Consider the following 22,500-nt stretch of genomic DNA (forward strand, 5'->3'; position numbering starts at 1 on the left):
AGGCTAGCGGATCGTTCATGATCGTCTCGTGAAGTGATTTTTCACAAAATGGCCACCGAAAACCGTGTTCCGAGTGAACTTTCCGCTTAAAGCATACACGAAGAAGGTGATCGTCAAAGGAGGAGTTTAAATTTCCGTCAAAATGTGATCAACGATCGATTGGATTGAGTTTTATGTGTTGCTCGATTACAATGTTTTTTTTCTGTTTTCTCGATCATCGACATTCGGTTGACGCTGTCACGGGGGCTGGCCCCTCCGTTTGAGTCTTTTGTCGACTTGTTGGTTGCCCAGCACCCTCGCCGGAGCGTGCCGCTTCAGTGCCCGCGTACTGACGCGGGGATCGTCATTTCCGGTTTAATTTCCTCACATTACTCGCCCTCCTCGGTGAGGTTTCTTCTCTTAATCATCCACGATCAAACGGTGATCACCAAAAGCACCAAACCGTCATCATTCGAGGTCGCTCGATGTTTTTCGACGAAGACGATGATGATGGCGTTTTGGGTGATTTTTTTTTTTTTTTTGGGGGTCGCCATCAGCAGCATTTCGTCGTCGTCGTTGACGTTGCTCGCAGCAACTCATTTGCATGGCCGGTCGAGGTCGGTTGGTCTCGTTTGGGGTCCGTCAAAAAAAACCTCCTCTCGCCTCCCCTCCACCTGCACAGATGCCAACAGAACCGGTCACCCTGGTTTCCTCGAACGAATGGCGTTGTGGTGCTCGGATTGACTTTAAATTGGTTGCCCTGTTTCGTTATGGTGTCTCGGCATTGGTGCTGCAACAGTTAACGCGTTCGACCTCTCTGGAGTACGCCACGCTCCGTTTTCTCAACTACACTAATGCCCATGCTGGGAGGGAGGTGGAAGTTTCGAGGTAAATGGGTTTTCGCTTTCGGCAATCGGCAAACGGTTGCCAGCTGGCGAATGTCGATAATTACTGTCGGTCGTAAAATGAACCATTTTGGAGTGCGCGGGATGCTGCGGGATGCCCCATCCAAGGTCCCCCCTTCGCAACCTCTGTTACACTTCTGAGTTCGACAATGGCGGTGCTTAATGGGCTGGCTGCAACTTCGGCTTTAGCGAGGTTTAGCGATGCGTCTCGATACGCAAGGGCGTAAATGTCGATTGTCTTGATGAGCTGTGACCCCCCGGGGGGGAACAGTGCGGTTCCGACCTTCTTGAGGCGCAAAGTGTCCCGCGGTCTTATGCAGAAAGTAAGCCATCAGTGAGTGCAGCCACCGAGAACTGCTACCGACCGATGGTGACCGCTTTCTCCCTTACGAGCGCAGCCCTTGATCAGTCACGGAAAAAAACGGAGTCCAACAGGGAGCAATCCGCTTATTAGTGACGCATTTCGAGGCATCTGGAGGCTCCATTAAGTGCTGCTCCCGAAGAGAAAGCTCTCTCGGTTTGCTACTAAAGAAGCAAAACAACAAACACTGCAACGAGTTGTCGAGCTGCTGTTTGCCATGATTTGATTTATGTTGTCCCAAGCCAACCAACCAACCAAGCCTGATTTGCAGCCAAACATACGCTTCGGCTCGGCCACAACAAACACAGAAAGAAGAAAATCTGCTTTACAGCAGCGAGTTAGCGCGAGCAAGATGAAAGACTTCAACGCCAACGGCAGCCACGAACCCCCTGGACGACGAGCATCTCTTGCGGGATGAAAGACTTCAACGACGAAGTCAAAAAGAAGCGACGAACCCTCTCGACGGTTAGCATCTCTTGCGGGATGAAAGACTTCAACGACGAAGGCAGAGTAGAAGCGACGAACCGCGGTAAACCGAGATCACCGGCTGCTTCGATTGGTGAAACGATTCGTGCAATAATCTCGGCCGGTTACCGTGTGCCACGGTTGTGTGCGTGTGCTCTTGAACACAGCTTTCTGCCACCAACACACATACACACAAACACACACGGGCAAGCCGTGATTATGGTAAATCAACAACCAATCGGATCGAATTAAAAGAGGGCGGCGTCTGTAATTGGTGTTTCGCGACTCGCGCGACGAGAGCGATCTCACGCACACCAGCATCGCTAGTACAAGCGACTAGTCGCGGATTTTTTTTTTCATTTATTTTTTTACTTCTCGTCGCGACATGAAAGGGTTGTTCGAAAAGTTTGCCGCTGGGGACATGGCGTTGGCAGCATGGGGCAATGAACAAGAATGAGAATTAATTTAACAATTCTGCAACAGTTAATGATTAAAATTTCCGCATTTTTCCTCTCGTGAGATTCCTGTTCTATTAAAATGAACAAAATTAATCATCTCGAGGCTCATAAAACATGTTATTGGTGTATGAGTCAGTTGTTTCTTTTAACCGAAAACTTTTCGAACCACCCTTAAAAAATCTCATCACAGGAGGCAACCAGCCTCCAGCACGGCAGAAGGAGGAGAGTTAAGTGGCCGCCGGGAGCAGCAAAAACTCGCTCTTGACGGTTTCTCCCGCAAAGTGATGTTCGCCATTGCGGATCGCTTGTTGGCCAGCGTACGCGATTTGCAAACACGGTCGTCGCCGCAGTGTCCTGATCGTTAGACGACCGGACGGCCTGGCCACTTTGCTGCCGAGGCGAACGTGCTGCCACGATAATTTATGCGGCACACTTTGGCCCTAATTGGATTCGGCAAATGGAGCACGGGTCGGACCATCGGAGTGCGCCGTCGGTGCCGTCGATAGCACAGCGGGCCTTTTTGGCAAAAGGTGGCACACGCTCGTCGAAAAGATGGGAGATGGTGGCCAATGACGCTGCTTTAGCAAGACGCGAGATGTTTCTTTAATACATTGCCATCATACTTACATATTTGCATATTTTTTATCGGTTGCTACAACCCTAGAGAGGTTTAAAACTCTTGAAATTTCTTCTCTTAGCGTACCTTCGTCTTGGTCCATTTTTATTGGAATTAATGTCGATATCATTTCTCTAAGAATCTCTCTTAAAATAATTTCCAACTATTTTGTGATTTTTCAGTCTCTGAATGGTCTTTTAAATTCGTCGTTTGGAAGAAAAAGTATGTCTGACAGTGAATCCGCTGATGTTTCAGGGAGCTGTTCGTTTAGTGATTCATTCTATTTTCGTTTTAAGTTGATTAATCGATGGTTTTTCCAGAGAGCTGTTGTGCAACGGTCACGGTATGCGGTTGGACCGTATACCGGGCGTTGCTTGGATGATAACACATTTTTTTGCCTCGTAATATACCACGAACCATGAATTTATCATGGTAGCCATGGTTTTGTGGTGCGTCATCGCACGACATTTTACTGCCAACCATTCGCGTGGTGCGCGAATTCGGACGGTTTTGTTTATCTAATCAATTTTCAGCTGTCTTTGCGAGATAGAAGAAAAAACCACATCCGGTGCGATGTCAACCATTTCGATGGTTTTGCTGGCTCACCACCACCATGCCGGTTGCACCCCCCCCTCCGGGTGGTTTATCCTGGATTAGCGTCAAACCACGAAATCCGTTGCGCAATTCCGTTGTGCGCACCACGCGGTCGCTTTTTAGTGGGGGGGATTGCCACAAAACCCTCCGAAGTGTGACGCGCGGTGGGGTAACGGGGCACACACGGGAACAAACCTAATTCGATCTCGTCGCCAACGTTCGAAAGCTCATTTCCTGTTCTAACCTGTGGCCTCAATTGGCAACAATTGACCTGGGTGGCATGGGAGGGAACAAATGGATTGGACGCATCTCGAGCCAGCTCGAGATTTGAGTTCATCCACTCCCGACACGCACTCCCAGTTTAAAATGAGGCCGACAGAAGGGAGGCATGTGGCTGGAAAAACACATTGATTTCCTACCGGAAATTACTATTGGACCATTCCCTCTACCGCTTCAGTCTGACTCACCCTCGACCTGGTACTTCAATTACACTTCAACATCGACCTGGTACTTCAATTACAAAAAGTGATCGCGTTGGTGGGAAAATAAGATCAGATCTCGCGGCGTACCGCGTGGAAAACCCCCGGCGATACCTTCACTGACTCATTCCAAAGTGCAGCAAATGGCCAAATGCAATCCAATTCCCTCTGTTCGCCAGATTAATCCAGGTAATTCTCTTCGAAAACAAAAACGACAAAAAACACACTCCGGGATGGCTGTTGGTAGTAGACGGTGTATGCGTTTATCACCCCCCCCCCCCCTCCCCGGGGATAAGATAGCGGGCGAGTTGTTGGACACCTTCCCCCAAAACACACTCGCACCCACCACCCTTGCTGCATTCCGTAACCGATGGCCATCGAAGGTGTACGGCGCGTAATCTTATCTCGCGGTCCGTCGGTCCAGTCCCAAGCATGTTGACAACTGTCTCAACTGTCGCTGAATCGAGGGGAAGGGGGGGGCAAATTGTCCCGATCTTTGCTGTCTTTTTGGTGGCACCAGCGCCAACGATTTCCAAACGGCCTGGTAGGCACTGGCTGGCTGGCTGGCCACGGGATCGGGTGATTAAACTGATTGATTGGCCTATTGATTTCGGGACGCCGTCCGGCTTTAAGGTCGTATTGGCGCCATCAGTAGCCGCAGAGAAAGAGGGAGAGACGCGTCTGAAGGGGTTGATGATGTGTCAATCGCCCACTCCCCCCCCCCCCAAAAAAAAAAAAACACGGATGGCGCAACGAAATCGAATGGTAATGATGGATTCGTTCCGCAAAGTTAACGTACCCACTCCCTTCCCCCCCCCCCCCTTCCCCCTTTCCCTTCCTCGGTACTCACCTAACATCTTGCTGAGATCGGCATTGTGCAGATCCGGGTTTTCGTCGGCCAGCTTCTTCCGTTCGACCTTCGCCCACACCATGAACGCGTTCATTGGTCGCCGGATTCGTGCCTCCTTGGCACTCTTCAGTGTTCCGTGTGGTCCAAGCTTGCCAGGGCCATGTCCATGCGGTCCACCGTACGCCTGGTGGCGCTGATGTAGCACCCCGTAGTTTGAGGCACAGAACTCGCTCTGGTACGGTCCAGCGGCCAGTGTATATCCACCCCATCCACCACCACCACCAGGACCTCCACCACCTCCGCCACCACCACCACCTCCTGGTTCATTATCCTGAGGCAGAATGGTGGGCATCGGCACATCCTGATGATGGTACGGACTGTACTGAGCCATCGCCAACGGGGAGCTAGACAACAGTGGCGACTGGGACTGCATCAAACCCGTACCGGACGAGAGCAGCGGAGAGTGGGCTTGCATGAGAGGCGACGGCATCATTCCGTTACCACCACCTCCCGCCATCATACCCGGGCTCTGTGGTGCCAACATACTTCCACCACCGCTGCCACTGCCGCCATGTTGTGACAACGTCGAAAGTGGAGAACTGGCCGCTGGATTGTGCTGCTGTTGCTGCTGTTGCTGCATCGGATGCACATAATCCTCATAATTGCGATGGTAGCTCTGTTGGTGCTGAGGAGAGCTGCACAGAAAGGGGAAAGAAAGGGGTAAAAAACATCAACATTAGAAGCAATCTTCGAACGGGGGCCCAGACGCGCCATAAATCATAACCGAAACCGAAACATTGTAAATAAGCGAAGTGTGCGATAAATAGTGGCACAAAATGGCACCTTTATCGTCTGGAATCTCGCTCCCGGGCCGCTAGTAATCCCCCTGAACGGCTTAACAGTGGAGCGAATTTCCCCGGGAGCGCACACGCTGGATCCATCGGCTGGACCTATAAATAGCAGCGGCCGTATAATCCGACTGGCCGGTGGTCGCGACGTTGTTGAACGACGAAAATAAAACTTATCGAAGTGACATCACAGCGTGGCGGTCTGGCGCTTCCCAAAACCGGAGCCTCAGCCTGTGCCATGACGATGATGATGATGGTGCTGTCTCGGTGTTGTTGGTTTAAGCGATAAGCGTAACGATCCATATACCAAATGGGTCACACGGTAGGTGACGCTACCACCTACCGGTGTCGTCGTAGTTCGGTGCGGTGGGTCGCAGGTTATCTCGAGTAAGACTCGACTCCAGGCGACACTGGAAGATAACCAGACTATACAAGACTTCCCACCAGGACCACCAGCTGTGCCACGAGCCGTGACATGACCCGACCAAGTACCACGGGATCGGGATCCTCCCTCTAATTTGTCCAAGGATTTCGATCACGAAGTGGCCGTTCGGTCTGTGGACGAGATCTCGTTCGCGAGATTTGCGCACGATCACGACACGGTGCGACCTCGACGGGTGTCTTCACGATCGGTCTGGCAGGCCAGTGTTTAGCGGATTCGTTGATCTTATCACCACAAATTGTTGCAGAACCAAATTGTTCCAGTAAATCAGGAAGATTCTCCCAAAAATCCTCCCAAATCCAAAGGATTTTATGTCTTGTCATGAAGTAACTGCAACTAAACTGCATCAAACGACAATGCTCTAGCATGTCCACAGGTTATTGTACTCCCCTCTACCCGGTCTAGCGACAACTCCAGAGTTAATTTACATTTGCGATTGAAATTGGCGACACTCGCCGACTGAACGCTCTCCGAGCTGGTTGGTGACAAAAATGGCGACACAAACAAATAATACAACCGCGACACGCTGCACCGGCCGGAACAATGGCAAAACAATGCTCGCCCGCTGCACATTCCCGCCCGGCCGGGGGGCCCGGCATTCCCGTGGCGTGGCGTCGAGGAATTTTCAAGTTCAACCCCACCGCACCCCAGCCCTGGCAGGTCCAAAATGGGGATCAGCTGATTGTTTGCTCGCCATTGCATCACTCACCGGAAGCCGAGGCACGCCGAGAACGCTCCCTTCGGTCCCGGTTCAGTTCTCGGTCATTGTTTTGGCGTGTGATGGGATTCGGGCAGGTGCCACGTGGCAACTCCAAAGTGGGTCACCAGGCATGAGGGGGGCCGTTTGCAGAAGCCCAGAGCTGGTAGTAAAGTGTGGGATTTTTTCTTTTCTTGAGAACCTCTCTGGAGCATCATTAATTTGTTTTTTTTTTGCACACACATTGGGGAAAAAAAAATTCAAAGGGAAAACCGAAAGTGTATTCTAACCTCACAAACCTTCTGTCAAACGACAACGAAGAGTGGGAGGCCTACTGCGATGGGATGGGCTCTAGTTTCGCCCAAAAATGCTAGAGAGGTAGACAAAAATCGAGATGAAATTCGTAAATTCAGACAGAACGCCACATCTTCCCTGCTTCTTCTCCTTCTTCTGCCTAGAAGGAGCTAGCGCAGACAACAAGGCAGTTGGCCCCCTTCTCTGTTGGTAGAACGCCGAAACGGCGTGGTAATTTTAATACAATAATCAATTGTTCTCCTCTCGTCGGGAGGAGAACGTCTGGAAAGGGTTCTGGAGGTCCGGCTTCCCTCGCCTGGTAAGGGGGTGCTGGTGAGTGACACAGTATGGTGGGAAGAAAATCGGGCCACTAGGCCACCCCAGCCCAGGCCAGTCGTCTTATATGGAAAGCGAACAATGGCTGGCATCAGCTGGTGCTGCTGCTGCTGCTGACGATGACAACGAACCTCGAGACGCTTCCGGGAGGAAAAAGTTCGTCCTTGAGAGGAGCGTAATGCTGCGGCCCCAGCCAACACTACCCTGCGCTACCCTCCCAGCTGGCTCGTGGATTCCCTCCAAAACAAAAGGAACTGTCTCGTCTCGGGGTGGACAATAGGAACTTGAAATGGTGGGCAGGAAGGGTGCGTCTTGGTCTCCCTACTTGGCCATCCCTTGGCCGTGCATCTCGCGGGTGGTGGGTGTAGCAGAAAGGGGAGCTTTGTTTACCTTTCGCGAGCAAAATGGACGATTGTTTGGCTTTTTCCTGGGTTTATTGTGCGCAGTAGTAGTAGTAGTAGTAGTGGTGTTTGTTAAGTTGTTGGTGAGAGTAAGCGCGTTCTTGGTGATCAGCTGGTAGCACAAAGCACACGCAAAGAGCAGCGAAGCAAAAGCATCCGTTGCGATCAAGTCGAACATGGTCCGTGGACTAACAACACAAAGCATGTTCCATGCGTCCATCAGGCAGTTCTTGGAAGGGTTGACCACCGCCAGGCGCCTTGTTTAGAGCCTGCAAGGGCACAATCTTTTGGACTACTCCAAAAAAAAAAAACACTCTCTAAGCTACTGTCGGAGTCCACGTTCACACTTTTGGACCTCCAATAAAACGCTGGCATCACGTGAGCCTGACACAATTCCTCCTCGTCGAATCCTAGTCGCAATTGTGACAGTCGCCCACACAGCCGATTTAAAGGGAGGGGGGGGGGGTCCCCAAAATGATGACATCCACGAGCCGCTCCGCACGTGCCCTCCAAATGGAGATCCGAAGCGAGCTCAGATTCATCCCAAAAAACAAAAAACACCAACCAGACAATGGCAGTACAAAGGTAAAGGCCGCCACAGAGTCCAAGAGTGAGAGTGTGGTCAGTGCGGTGATCGTGCTTGACGTGTGCCCGACACTCGACGTGTGGCTAACGGTGGCTTGGCGTAAATGGCGCACGTGCTGGCACGTGCGCTTTTTTTTTTGGCGTACCAAAGCCTTCACCAGATGGATCTGCTCCGGCACTACTCTCTCCCGCGATCTGGCCACATTTTTACGACCGAAACCGGTTCCGTTGTGTTGTGTTTGATGGAGGCGCTCCAAACAAAGCGCATTTTCAAATTCATTACTCCGGGCACACTCGACAACCGGCGGCGTTGTTGGCCAACGCAATTGCACAACACGCCGTGCGCCGTGGATCCCCTGAGCCGCAGACATTTCCCCCCCCCTCCCTCTCGTTCGTTCTTGCTTATCAGTGACCGTTGCGGACGAGGCTCTGATTTGGCATTCGATCGTTCGTTCGGTGTCTGGACTTTCGGGGGCTGGTAGTTGACAGATGCTTCATCAGCGATGATGATTGATGCGAACGGAATGATAGGCGATTTATGCGCCGTGCACCTATGTACGAGTGCGAGTCACGGAATGGACGGAAAATCCGGAGTCGATTGATTGATCTGCTCCAAGGGCGCTAGCACTTCCCACCCCCCGATGGACTGATGGAGCGTGATGGCGATGATGATGATGATGATGAGTGTGATAATGCAGAGTGCTCCTATCGCATCCTGCTGCGGTGTCCGGGGTGAACTGGATGATCAATACCAGTCCCGGGAGTGATTGGATATTCGACATCAATGTCCAGATTGGGGACATCTGACAAAGCCGTGCTACTGTAGCCGTAGTAGCACTTCTCTGTCGAGTATTTGTCTTTCAAAGATCCAACCAAAAAACACTTCCAGTAGCCCACCGAGTCTGACTCCAACCGAATAAGGTGCGTCTGGTGTCTCATCTCATCTGATGCTGAGCTACCGCATGAGCTTGTCCCTGTCTCTAACATCTAAATCCATCTCTTCCGTGTACGGCAAAAGAATCTCCCGCGAACCATCTCTTCAAATAAAAAGCAAAACCAAAACGGAACGTGGCCCAACCCACCCCGCCCTCTCTCGCTCTCTGTCGGCTCGCTAGCTCAACGTAACCGAGTCGTCCTTCTGAGAAACGAACGGTAACGACCGCGGCCTGAAGGTAGCCACGGGTCTCGCGCACTCGCGGTGGCACCTCGTGACCCCTAGGCGAGAAGGGCAGGGAAGGGCGAGAAGGGCAGGCTGGTGATCACTAGAGCAGCCGATCGACACGCTCAGATAGCGGTGGCCGTCTCCCTCCACCGTCGTACGTCGAATTCATCACAATCCGGTCGCCAACAGCGAGAAGAACGGTCCGGTAGAACGGAGAAGATTCCGGTCGAGCGATAGGATGCACCACAAATCATTCTTCATTCTTGCGCCCGTACCTGCGTTTCGGTGGATTTCGGGGCACAACTCGTCGGTCGGATCCGTCACTCGCCCGCGATGATCGTGGCCGCCACAGCCGCCATCAAACGACCTGGCCCTGCTGGTCCAGCTGTCCAGTCCAGGTCCAACGGCTAGCTAATGGTTGTTTGCCAAAAACAGCACAGAGAGAGAGGGAGAGAGAGGGAGGGCACAATCCGCCAACCGAAAAAAAAAACCCGAGGCCTCATAAACATTTTGGCAATGATGACCCTTGACAGAGGGACGGGGTGGGGGGACCACAAAAGGCAGACATTCAAATGCCGCCGCTCCGGCCAAGGACACAATCGGGGCAGCATTAGCGACGATATTATGGCGCTTTATGGCGGTCATTGTCGGGAACGGGAGGAATGTCGATGCCACGGTCCTCCGCCCTCAGCGAGGAGCGAGAAGATCAAGGAACCGTACCGATCCAGGACGGGTTCCAGGCGTCTCCAGCTTTCGTTCTAAACCCCCCCGCTCCCCAAAAACCTCTCTTTCCCTTTTTCCGCCAAACGACATCTTTCTAGATTCGTATCGCGCGCAAAAAGGAAACATTCGGCTTTTAGAGGGAGGGGGGATCAGCGGGGAACTAGCGGAAGATATACGAGTTCGGGAGGCAGGTTTGGCTTGTACCGTGGCTGCGGTGGCAGCGGCGGTCGTGAAAGTCGTGACATTCGACGCCGAACCGCGGGGCTGGGCAGCACATTTGTTTCTTTTTAATGTTTTATCCTCGGTGGCTTCAGGTCGCCTGTTTGATGCGCTGCCCCTGGGGAGCGCATTGCTAGCAGCCTGCTACGATCGCCAAACAAAAACCAAGCTCATGACGTTTGTCTCGACGTTCACAGGCTACTAAGAGGGCGTCGTTCATACCCTCCAGAACCGAAATGCAAGCGAATTCGAAATTACAAAAATGAAAACTAAACACCAGACCTGCCCTCCTCGGTGGAGGCTTCCATTCGGCCATTCCAAGTGCGTGTGTCCCAAGTGTGTCCCACAAGATGACACACTTCTGGGTCCCCGCTCGTCAGTCGCTGGACATTAATTTTTGGCTGCAGATAAAACGTTCGCATTGCCTGGCGTGGCGTGGCGTGGCAGAAATTAATATGCCGACCGTGCGTTCATCGGGTTGACGAAATGGGAAAGGCGACGCCCGATACACACGCGAGCGAGTGTTTTTTTTGCGAGCTGCTACGAAAGTACGGGAGGGCCAGTTTTCGTGAAATATTTGCGCATCGCCATCCCGTTCCTGCTGTCGGTAACGTTTCCGCCGCCAAAAAACCGATCGGTGGTGGACGCGATGCCGATGCCGATGACCGTCAACTGATAGCACAGAGATCGCGGCGACATCTGTCTGAGTGACTGGAGGCGCCTCCTCTCCGCATACCCCGCCGCGGGCATGCATTGCCGTTAAATATTTTACACAACCGTGTGACGTGTGACAAAAAAAAACAAACAATCGAAGTAGTAGCTGGCGGTGGCACAAAAAATCAAGTCCGAATGCCCGAATTAGTGACAATTAGTGTGCGTAAAGCAGAAGCAGCAGCAATTGCAGACAATACTTATCATCATCGACCAACGAGCGAACGAGCGCATCGCGATAATCGACAGAAAGTCCAACATGTGTAATGATGATTGTTAAGTGGTGCATGTTGTTGTCGTCCTCCCCTCACCGCTGTGCGTCTGTTGTTATCGGTGACCGTACCATACCGGACACGCATGCCACGAGGGGAGGCGACAGCCAATTTTACGGCTCGCGGGAGTGATAAATTTCCTTCCAGCCCGAGACCGAGCCTGCCGGACCGGTCAGCGAGCTGTGAAATAGTAATCGCACGGGAAAATTAGGTGCTAACAGCATGTCAACACCAGCGCAAGATAGTTTCATCGTCGGTGGCCAGCTACCGGTGATAATACCAACCCCCCCGGAACCGCACGACAGCGCCACTAGATCACGCTAAATTGACCATAGAGGACCCCGGGGGGGTTACTCTACTCGCTCGGTTCGCTCCGTCGGCCGTGAAAGAGGTTATGTGAAGCATAAATCACACATACACGTGTACGATGCCGTAAGGCACACTGATTACCACTTGGGTTGGAGTCTTCCCCGGGGCACAGGTGTACCATCATCATCCTCACTTGGCATCGGTCTCCGTTTATCACCTTCGAGCTGTGAAGGCATCCGGTGGCCCGTTCCAGTGTAATCTGACTTCACGGCACGCTGCGCCTGCCCGCGGTAGCTGATGAGATCCCCCAAAACATTCCCATTTAATGTCACTATTTATGACGGCCTGCCCCATAAGCCACCGCTACAGAGCTCTGACGCTTCGCTGACTCCACCACGGTCCACCGGGCCACCAGGGAAAGGGAAGGGAAAAATCGTTTAAATTTCCTAAGAATGATATCTTGCCGTACCAGTAGGCCAAGTGACGGCGAGTGGCGAACAGATGGGTGGGGACGAATTGTCATTAATTTCGGTATTCGTACCACCACATTACCACTGTTATTATGATGTTTTTCCATTTATCATAAATTACGTACATGCCAGGGTGAGGCAGCGAGTCTCGGCGTGGTGGCAAAACGTGAAAAGTGGTCCACTCCCGGGGAAGGATGGCGCAAAGGCCGACCGACAACACAAAGAAGCTGGCCGCGCTGGGCCGGGCCGTGCTTGGCCGAGCATGGTCGCCATGTGCATTCTGGCGGAAAGGCGGCCCCTTCCCGTACCAGGCCGGGCCCATTTCGGTGTTTCACCTTTCCCGTCACTCGATCTGCCCTCTGGCGTGACCAATTTCGAAGTGTTTCCTGCCACCCCCGTTCTGGCGAAGCTTCATTTGCCTGCCAGTCGTAATAGCGCGCTGGCTACAGCGGCTCTAGAGGTGATGATTTTTACTTTTTATCACTTGTGATCCCCCATTTTTTTTGCTGGAAATCACGCTCCCGATTCATTTTTTTGCTCGCGTTTTTGCTGCGTGATTTGACATTTTGCGTGAAATGAAAATGACAGACAGACAGACAGAGTAGTAGCCATGGATCCACATCCTGTTTTGAAGCGCTTGCATTGGAATAGAAGGCCATGGAAAGATGGAATGTCGGGCTGGTATTTTAGCATGTACCCAGCTATTAGGATCATCCGTATGCAAATGTTCTACCACCGATCGGACAGTTTTTCACGTGGCATACCGTGAGGAAAATCTGTTTTTCCATAAACAACCACCGTCATAAATGAAGAAACTTCTTCTGATGATACAGATTTTCCACCCGCTTGGCGCCATAAATAATACATTCTCTTCCCGGCAACAGCAGCAGCAGCAGCAGCAACAGTGCCCGAGTGGCGTGAACAAATATGCATCTGATAGGTCGACGCAGTCCATCCCCTTGTGGTCATCCCGCGGTATCGCACGCGAACGTTCCACCTATAAATATGGCATATGGGATACCAACCAACCAACCAGCGAACCAGCGAACCAGCGGATGCGATGTTCACTTTGTTGCCGAACAACATTCCGTAATGCCGGGGCGGGAGGGCGGGTGATGGCGCGACTGTTCAATCGAGACCACCTCCGAGGCGTCACGGGGAAATCAAGGCACCGGTACGGTACCCCCATTTTCGTGGCCACACCCGTCGGCCACGCGCCAGTCGCCCGGTTCACGCACCATGACGCCATCAACGACGACGACGACGACGCCTAGTCGTAGTGCGCCAGCTCTCTGGCCGCCGGTGGAACCGATTTCAGCATTTCTTTCCAGCCGGATGCACAACTAAACGTCCGCTCCGAAAGTGGAGGCCAGCTTCCATCAATCAGTGATCCAGCACCACGAGAGAGGTGTGCCAGAGGTGAAGGAAGAGCTGGGTGGGGGTTGCAAAATGGATATGCAAATTACCTGGGTGCCAGGGCCAGAGTAGAGCAGAGAGACCGAGTGCTCTGCCCCCTTGCCCTGGCGTTTAATTATTTCGAAATGACCCCCCCTCCCACACCCTTAGGCCCCCGGGCTGGATCGATCACAAGTTTGGAAGTGTGCCAGCGCACATCCCATCCTTGGCCAACCGAGCTCACCGTTGCATCCCATCGAACGCCATTTAAATCGGATCCGGACCGGGTCCGGACCTGGCAGAGCGTTCATTAATTCGTTCGTTCTCGTTGGCAAGCAGCGTGCCACTAATCTAGTGAGCGGCATCTAGCAGCGAATTCGTAACAAGTCCGCGGACCGCTGGTCAATAGACGTTCCACCATCATTGTCCCATCATCACTTCATGCTAGCCAAGCCAGGCAAGGCGTACGTTACAGTACGTTCAGCAACACCGCGGTGCCACCCAGTGGGCGGCTAATGCACCCCTAGAACGGGGGGGGGGGGGGGGGCATGGTGCAGGGTGGTCCCGTGCGCGAAGTGCAACACGGTGCCGGGCCACGGTCGGGGGTTCCGCAGAAAATGAATGGCATCAGTTGGACGATTAATTAAACGGGAAGCATGATTGACAAATGGTGTTGCCCGGTTGTCGGGCGACTTGACGGGCCAGTGGATCGTTTTTTTTTTCTAGCTGCAGATCGCCCGGCAGTCCGCGGGAGGAAGTAACTCTTTTGTCACACTGTTGCGGATGGATGTGTTTGGTTGGTTGTGCTATATTTTTTTCTCCTTCTGATTGTTGTCGCTACAAATCACATCGCAAATGGCGGCGGAGTACGTTAAGCTGTTGTACAGTTATTTGTCCACCGAGTGGGATTGATGTACTGCAGTGGCTGCAAGTGCTCTCCAGAGGAGGAGGTGAGAGCGTTACTTTGAGCCGCAAGTTTGTGAAGCCAATCGGCAAGCAACCGTGGATTTGGTTTAAGAGGAGGGCGAAGGTATTTAAATTTCATTTGCGACAACATTTTCAAGCACCGACTTTAACCATTGTACAATAAAAACAACTGGAACTATCGATTTGAAATTTGGAAGCGGAATGCGTCAATTTTGGATGAAATTTTTAATAAATCTTCTTTTAAATCTTCTCTAAAATACAACCAAATATACTTGAAAAGTTGCAGTTTATTATGGCAATTGTAAAAAACATGTGTAGGTAGATAGTTTTGTACAAACAAATCGTTAAAAACGAAACGAATCAAAAGACTTGCCGGTTAAGCGACGAACCCGTGCCTTTTTCGAAAACACGCTTTACTAAAATTGATGCCATCGATGAAGTTTTCAATAAATCTTCACCAAACTAGAGCCAAATATTCTTGAAAAGTTGTAGTTTAATTTGACATTCATTTGATAAAAATAAGTCGAATGGTTTCTTCACTAAAATCGTCAAAAATGAACCCTTTTTTAACCGCAATTAAACTTAGCACCCCATTAACTAATCTAAGCAAACCGTGCTCTATTTGACGTTAGTTTCAAGTCGAAACGTGTCTTGGATATTTATTTTAAATTGTAAACAAAAAAATAACCCCTTGTGCAATCCGATACAATAGAGTATTTAAAATTGTGGTTTATAAATAATAATTGACAGAAACATAGACGAGCGTGGTCCTGTCAATCAGAGGCCCGATAATCAACCAGGAAATATGTTAATACCGGAATTCCCTTTAATGAAGTTAAAGCAATCACCGCACCAGCACCACCACTCGTGTCCGCGGCTTGCAGGGTAAATTCAATTGAATGTTCTTTCGTTAAACCAATTGTCAGCACGCCGCACGGTGAGCCGAAAGCGCCGTACACCACACGCACATTGTCGCTCACTTTAATTATTTATTTATATTTCTAATGAATCACAAACCGACCCAATTGCTGGCTGCGCAAATGCATGCTGCAAGGGGAGGGAAAGGAGGCCCGAAGGAACGCTAGGGGTGATTTTGAAAGAAAATGGCGGACCATGAGAACTGAGAAGCAATCGCACGGAATCGCACGGAAACCAAACCGTTGCCTGCACGCTATCCGCGGCCACCACACGCGGCTTGTTGTTCGCCCCCCGCCGCGGGTAGCACTGTGTGAACGTACGGATTCGTGAGGCCACCGGAGCCCATTGAAAGTTCCCGGGGGGTGGGGGGCGCTACCACCAAACGGCAGTAGCGCACCAGCGGGAGGGCCGCGAAAGTGGAAATCGACCAAAAAGCCTACCCCAGCGGGAGGTCATTACAACCCAAAACCTCCAGGCCCGGGCACCGGAGCAGCTCGACGAAATGCAACCCTTCTAATTAAGCGACAACCAACCCCTCCTCCCGCTTTCAATCAAACCGTCGTGTCGCTCGACAAATCGGCGAATCCTGAATGATTGTTTTTGATCGCGAAAAATGGCGCACATCAGCCCCGCGCGGTGACGGACTCGAAGAAAAGGTTAAAGGTTATGTCAAGATGCTGCCGGCGGCCCTTCCCGATCTCGGCGCAGCTGCGCCTCGTCTGCTCTTGGCACCACAGCTGGATCGGCAAATCGAGGGACCAACCGAATGCAATCAAATCTCTCTCGTGTGCGCGCATACGCATTGTTTAACGACAATGTCCGCAAGCGCGAGCCACCGGGAACAATGGGATCGCAACCGGAATCGAGTGCGCGTAACGATTTTCCGGCACTGGCGCTCGCTCTCGCTGGTGGCGTGCGTTTCCGGTGGCCTTTGGCCTCGGCCATATGCGCCACCGAACGAAGGGCCCTTAATTTACTCCTGTCCTGACCGGCAGGAGTTCGAGTGGCTGGCCAACCGCGCCATGAGGATTAGCGGGCGCGCGCGCACGCTCGCTCGCTCGTTCCTGGCCACTGTTTGAGGTTCACTTGACGGCGGCATCGACACTAAAAAGGGAAGACAAATAGTGGTGGCTTGAGTGGTGGCACTAGGATGTTGATTTTTACCACCGGCGTCAAGTAGTCTTGGCGGTTGCCGCGCACCACTCGCCATGGCGCCATGTGACGCGCGGGAATTATCGCGAGGTGCGGCCGTCACCAGAGGAAACAGAATCACCACCAGGCTTAATCGATTAGAGGAATAAGACAGTTTTATCGCCGATTGAAGATAAGCATCGTCACATTGATAAGACACTTTAATCCCACCCATTAAACTGATCAGATCGCCATAAAGCACTAGCTCTGACTGCTTATCATCGTGAAGGTGACTAAGCACTACTGCATGGTATGTTAGCGTAGCTAGTTGAACAATTCTATCCACCGTTTTTATAGATTCAATCCGTCAACTAAATATATTTTAGAAAATATTATTTAAATCTCTCTCTCTCTCTGAGGATTATCTTGTTCCTGGTCAGCTCTGAGCGAGGAAGTGCTGTGGTCAATTGATCATGTCCGGTTGTCAGACCGAAAGGAGTCCACCGTCAGCCGTTAAAGGGCAATCGGATGCCCAGTTGTTCAGCTACTCCAGGAAGAAACACCCAGGCAGACAGAGAATCCAAGAGAGAGAGAGAGGGAGACATTGTGGTACGAATTTTCCAAAAAAGGGATTCCGCGACAGGGTCACCACCGGGAGAAGTTGGGAACAGGAGTCGCAATATCGCGAAACCCTGACATCCGAAGGATATATGTCACACGGCATTGATTTATGCTCGCGTTCGTGCGTCTCTCACTCTCCACCCTCCCGTACTCCCGGTACGGAACGAGAGCGTACCCGATATGTATTTATGCATCGATGTGGCCGCGGACGCCCGGGCGCATCCGAGACGCATCTACATACCGCCAGCGACAGCGTCCGTTGCGCCGTCGTGCGGAGATGTCTTTGCGATCGGCAGCAGCAGCAGCAGGAGCAGGAGCGGACAGTCTGTCCCCCCGGATCGTTTTATGTTGCCTGGGGGTGCGTATGCTTGCTTTCTTCTGGTGGTGGTACGCGGTATGCTGCGCGCAGAATGGCATCCTTTGCCTTCATTCCGAACCGATACGCCGCGCGGTCCCTTAACGTCGATCGAAGCACATTCTTGGGGCCAGAGCACCGGTCCGTTCGCCGGTACGTCTCTCGTGTGGTTGTGTGCGCGCGCTCGCGCGCGTTGTCAGATGCAAAATGGATCTGCTTTGGCTTTTGGGCATTCGAAGGACGATCGCGACGACCGCGACGACCGCGACGACGACGAAAATCACAGCCCTTCCACCCTTCATGGAGTGGAACGGAAAGGGGGAAGCGGAAGATTTGTGTTTCAAAAGAGATTACAGAATGGAAGCCGCTTCTTGGCTTCAGCCCCCGTTGTCGTTGGTGCACTGGGCGACATAAGGGATGGACCGGTGTCCACCGAGGACCATAATAAGCGGCAACAGCAGCAGCAGCAGCAGCATGCAATAAGCATACATGTGCGCGAAGGGTCCGTGCGATGTGCGCACGATTATTTGAATTGCCAATAAGCGAAATGGTCTCAACGCGTGCGCGCACGCCACGCCACCAACTCTCTCTCTCTCTCTCTCTCTCTCACTCTCTGTTTTGCTCTTCCTTTATGCACTTGTCTCTGTCAGGGTTGGCGTTGTTGATTCTCGGGCCAACAGCAACAGCAAGAAGATCACAACCGAAGCGCTCAAACCGGCGGCCAGCGGCAACCATCGAGAGAGCGCGATCGCTATCGCAACGCGCAAACCCTGGCACACCGTCGATCGGTTGCCAGAGGGTGGGGCGGTGGTCTTAAAGGACCCGCTACCACAACCGCACACCACCATCGGTCCGGCGGCCCGAGATCATAAACTCGATCGACACACGATGATCCTGATCCTGTGGTTCCTTTTAAACGTAGAACGTTTTCACTTCACTCCGGAGCAGCGGCAAACAGCGGCAGCAGCATAAACTTCGTAGCATATAGCATCGAGGCTGATCGAGGGGGAGCAACAAAAAAAAAATAACACACCAAAAGAAAAACTGTCCACCCTGCCGACAATTTTATGCTCCGGTTTTTTTTTTACCTTGTGTGTTTTGTGTTTTGTTTTTCTCCGTTCTCTCTCTCTCTCTCGCGCTGCTTCTCCACCGTTTCGTCGCGTCTTTCGTTTGGTTGTTCGCGATGTTGCGATGCTCCTCAACGATCATGCCACTGTCCTCGATGTTGTCCCGGTCCGGTGTGCTCCGGTGAGGCAAAGGTGCGCCCCTTTCAGGACGAATGCTTTGGTGATCGCACTTTTTATGCTGATTTTATGCTGCCGAGGGAGGCCGCCTTTTTTCCAGCAAGGGCTTTCGTCACCCGGGTCATCGAAAAGTCCGGGGATGATACCGGGAAGTGTGTAGGATTGCTCCCTTCCGCTCCCGGATTTTATGCCGAAAATCCCGAAGGATCAAACTGACGGAACGGTGCCGTTTGCCTGAGCATATTTGTGTGTTTCTTCCTTTCCTTTTGCTAATTCATGTTCGAGTTCGAGAGGCCACGGGAATAGCGGATTCCAGCGTGTCTGGCAACCGGGACTACCGGGAGCGAGATTTATGGTGATTCGGTAACTTCGACATCCCGAACTAGCGTTTGATCTTCTAGCGTGCTATCGGCCTGTGGAGAACCGCTATAAACCGCTTGGGATTCCCTCGATATCGCCGGTGCTGCTTAGCAAGCTAACGGCAAAGGTTTTTGGCGGCCGCACAAGAAAGATAATTAAATTACAAAGAAACCTCCTGTTAGGAACCCTTCTGTCCTGTCCCCTTTGGACGCATGAGTGTTTCATTTGACTGCCTCTTCCGGAACGGGCGAGGGAGCGAAGACGCGTCGATGATTATGCTGGCTTGCGCTTGTGCCGTCTCCGGGTTCACCGGCTGGGCCGCCAATTGATCGTTCAGCTCAGCGAGTCACCTTCACGATGTTCGCTCCTTGTATCCCTCTCTCTCTCTCTCCCTCTCTGTCCCTTTTCTGCGTGTTTACGCTTTGCTGCCTCACCGGTACGTTCTATTCGCTGACCCCTTCGCTTTCCGCTTCTTCTTCTTTCCATATCAAACGCACGAAAAATGGGGGGGGAGGCTTGCTGGTGGTGGGAAACTCTCTTGGGACCCTCTTGTGCACCGATGGTTGCACTTGTTGCTGCAAGCGATAGAACCCCCGCATCCGCTTCGAAAACGCGATAGTTTGACCGAACACGAACCACCAGAAGATACCAGGGAAGGTGAGACACACAACTACTATGCGGAAAGACTATCGGGCCACGTCTCTTACGCATCACCGACGACGACGACGCTGAAGACGAAGGCGCGTGGGCTCATTTCCGATCGCTATTAACACTTCCGGTGCGTCGTCTCCGCAGGGAAATGAGCTTTAGGCCCACGTACACCATCGGCACCCGGTACCCGTGCATTAGGGTCCTTCTTCCTTCTTCCTTCTCTCCAAAAAAAAAGGAGACGAAACACCGTTCGGTGTTATCGGACCCTCTACGTGTTGGCTCCGTGCTATCAAAGCGATCGATCGACTGCTTACACGGCCGTCAACAGCAACAGCAGGCACGTAGACAGGTTGTACGGCCGTGTCGTGTAAGGCACGCAGAAGCACCTTAGAACCCTCTGATCGGTGATGTTCGGTTTCAATTTTAAAAATGTAGAACAGCTTGTAATCGCTGGAACGACTACCAGTACGAGCACTTCGGAGTAAACGATAAAAACTCCGGCTTGGTCGACACTTCATCATCATCATCATCATCACAGAAGGGGATGATGACGATAGAGGGTGCATTCGATCAACAACCACCAAGGACAAGGTACGGGCTTGCTGCACACAACCTAGACGACATTATGGGCAATTCGAAGAGGCCATAAGTCATGCCCGTGGCAGCAGGTTAATCGATTGGTCTAGCGGCCGAAGCGCGTCTAGCGACAAACAGTTCCCTCGATTACCCTTCCAGTAGCGCAGCCAGCGGCCTGGCTCGATGGAGGATTTGAAATGATTTATGGGCGAGCAATCGATCTCACCGATCTATCCGATCGGCCGGCGACTGATAGGCTGCCCGGTGCGCGATGATGCGTTATGCGGCGGTGACGTCACAACGGGAGTACCACCGACCGGACCGGATGACGATTCTTATCGTCACCCAAACCATCAATCGCACCGGTTGGCTGGCCGAGGTGGTTCAATAAAGCAGAATGAAAGCAAAAAAACAAAATGAGCGAGCCACCAGACTCACACGGGCGAGGTGCAGAGGATTGAGAGATCTCGATTTCGAAGGGCGTTGCAGGGTTGTCACATTACCGATTCGACACACGTGTTATCGGCGTCATTAAGCAATTGGAGAGAAATTGAGTTGGGCCTAAAGCAAACAAACAAAAAAACCAGAAGGAAGCAAGATCATCCCATGTGGCCACACGTGAGCGTTAGTGCAGCAACTACAAAAACAGGGATCGAGATGGGCGAGAAGAAATAATAAAACAAAAATCCCAAGGGAACCGACAAGCTTTGGAAGGAACCGGTTCAAGCGACGTCAAGAAGCGATTGGACTGCGTGTCACCAGGGGATAAATGAAAAACGTGTGAAACACAGGAGGTGATATCGGAATTGAACGTGATCGTTGCCGGGAGGGAGTCTGTCGAAGTGGAACCGACAACAATAAATGTCGCGCAATGTCCTGTTTGATCATAAAAGTAGTTTAAAAGTGCAACTGCATCTGATTTTGATCCATAAAATGATATTTTCTGTTGATCGCCTGCTTAGGTTGGCTGGAATCATCAGCGCGAGCTTCATATGAAACATTTGATCAAGTAACCATTGCATCAATCAGTCCGTCAGTTACTTTACTGCCTTCTACTTGGCGACATGCAAATCCAAAGTATTTTCTTTTTTAATTTATTAAAAACCAGTGTGTGCGCGAACTCTTCTGTGCTGTAGCAGCTGATAAGACGCCTATTATCCCTCCTCTCGAACGAATCAACTCCCAAACCAACTCCAAGTGTCTCGAATACATTGCGACACGTCTTTGTTCCGGCCAAACACACAGATGCGTGCTGCTGCTTACATCATTTCGGTCCTTAAAGTGGGTTCCGTCGCCGTCCCGCAGTGTGTGTTTCTTTGTAAGACAGTCTTTGTGATGGATGGAACCGCACCTCTGAGCTCACCTCGCGCGCGGGGCGAGAGTTCACGGTTTCGCCTTCGTTCATGCCCACGTCCCACGCAAGGAAGTTCCGTCAACCGGAACCGAAACGCACCAAACTGATTCCCCCTGGGGGATGGAACAGAGCAGCGAGTATCAGCAACAACAGCAACACCAGCAACAGTTTTCGGTCATTCAGTGGGAAGGGGGCTCTCCATCGAAAAAGGTAAGCGAAATCATTGCAAAAAGGGGGATAGTGGAGCCATCAGCCATGCTGTGGTTCGTGTTGCTCCATGATGTACTTTGATCGTCTTCTACGCCAATAATGATTCCTAAATTATTGAAGTGTTTGTTGATGATAATAATTTTCGAAAATTGTACACAAATAAGCCGACAATGAACGGTGGAGCCACAAAGCGATTGGTTGTGCTTAGTGCCACTAGCTTAAGCGCTAGAAGAAGTGGCCATAACTCATCCGCCAAGGCGCCTGAGTGAGCAAACTAATAGACGTTCGGAAACCAAAAAGCACCGCAAAAAAACCACAAAAATCCTAAACGCTCCACTCCAGGACGGCAGCTAGCGTCAGTCACCGGCCAAGTGCCAAATTGCTCCATTATGCCACCGGGAGTAATTGGCAACGCACCGTCTGTGACTGGAATTGTCTCCTCTCCGCGCTTGCCAATGCGATTACGCTCTCGCGGGGGAGTTAAATTGAGTGAAACACTTTCAATTTTGGGCTTCCCTCCCTTACACGCCCGGAAATTAATGCTAAGGACAATTAATTTATGCTGAACGAAGGCGAAGGCGC

At 51.7% G+C, this 22,500-nt stretch overlaps 1 protein-coding gene across 1 annotated transcript in view; it reads right to left on the bottom strand.

Annotated features, from left to right (window-relative positions):
- The window catches only part of LOC126575193 (putative transcription factor SOX-15), a 45,915-nt gene that overhangs the window by 18,195 nt on the left and 5,220 nt on the right, over positions 1-22,500 (bottom strand). Inside the window, exon 2 of the mRNA XM_050235762.1 lies at positions 4,708-5,402. Coding sequence (XP_050091719.1) covers positions 4,708-5,402 — 695 coding nt within the window. The remainder of the gene's footprint in view (positions 1-4,707; positions 5,403-22,500) is intronic.

Source organism: Anopheles aquasalis, chromosome 3, assembly GCF_943734665.1.
Source record: "Anopheles aquasalis chromosome 3, idAnoAquaMG_Q_19, whole genome shotgun sequence".
In the NCBI taxonomy this organism is placed as follows: domain Eukaryota; kingdom Metazoa; phylum Arthropoda; class Insecta; order Diptera; family Culicidae; genus Anopheles; species Anopheles aquasalis.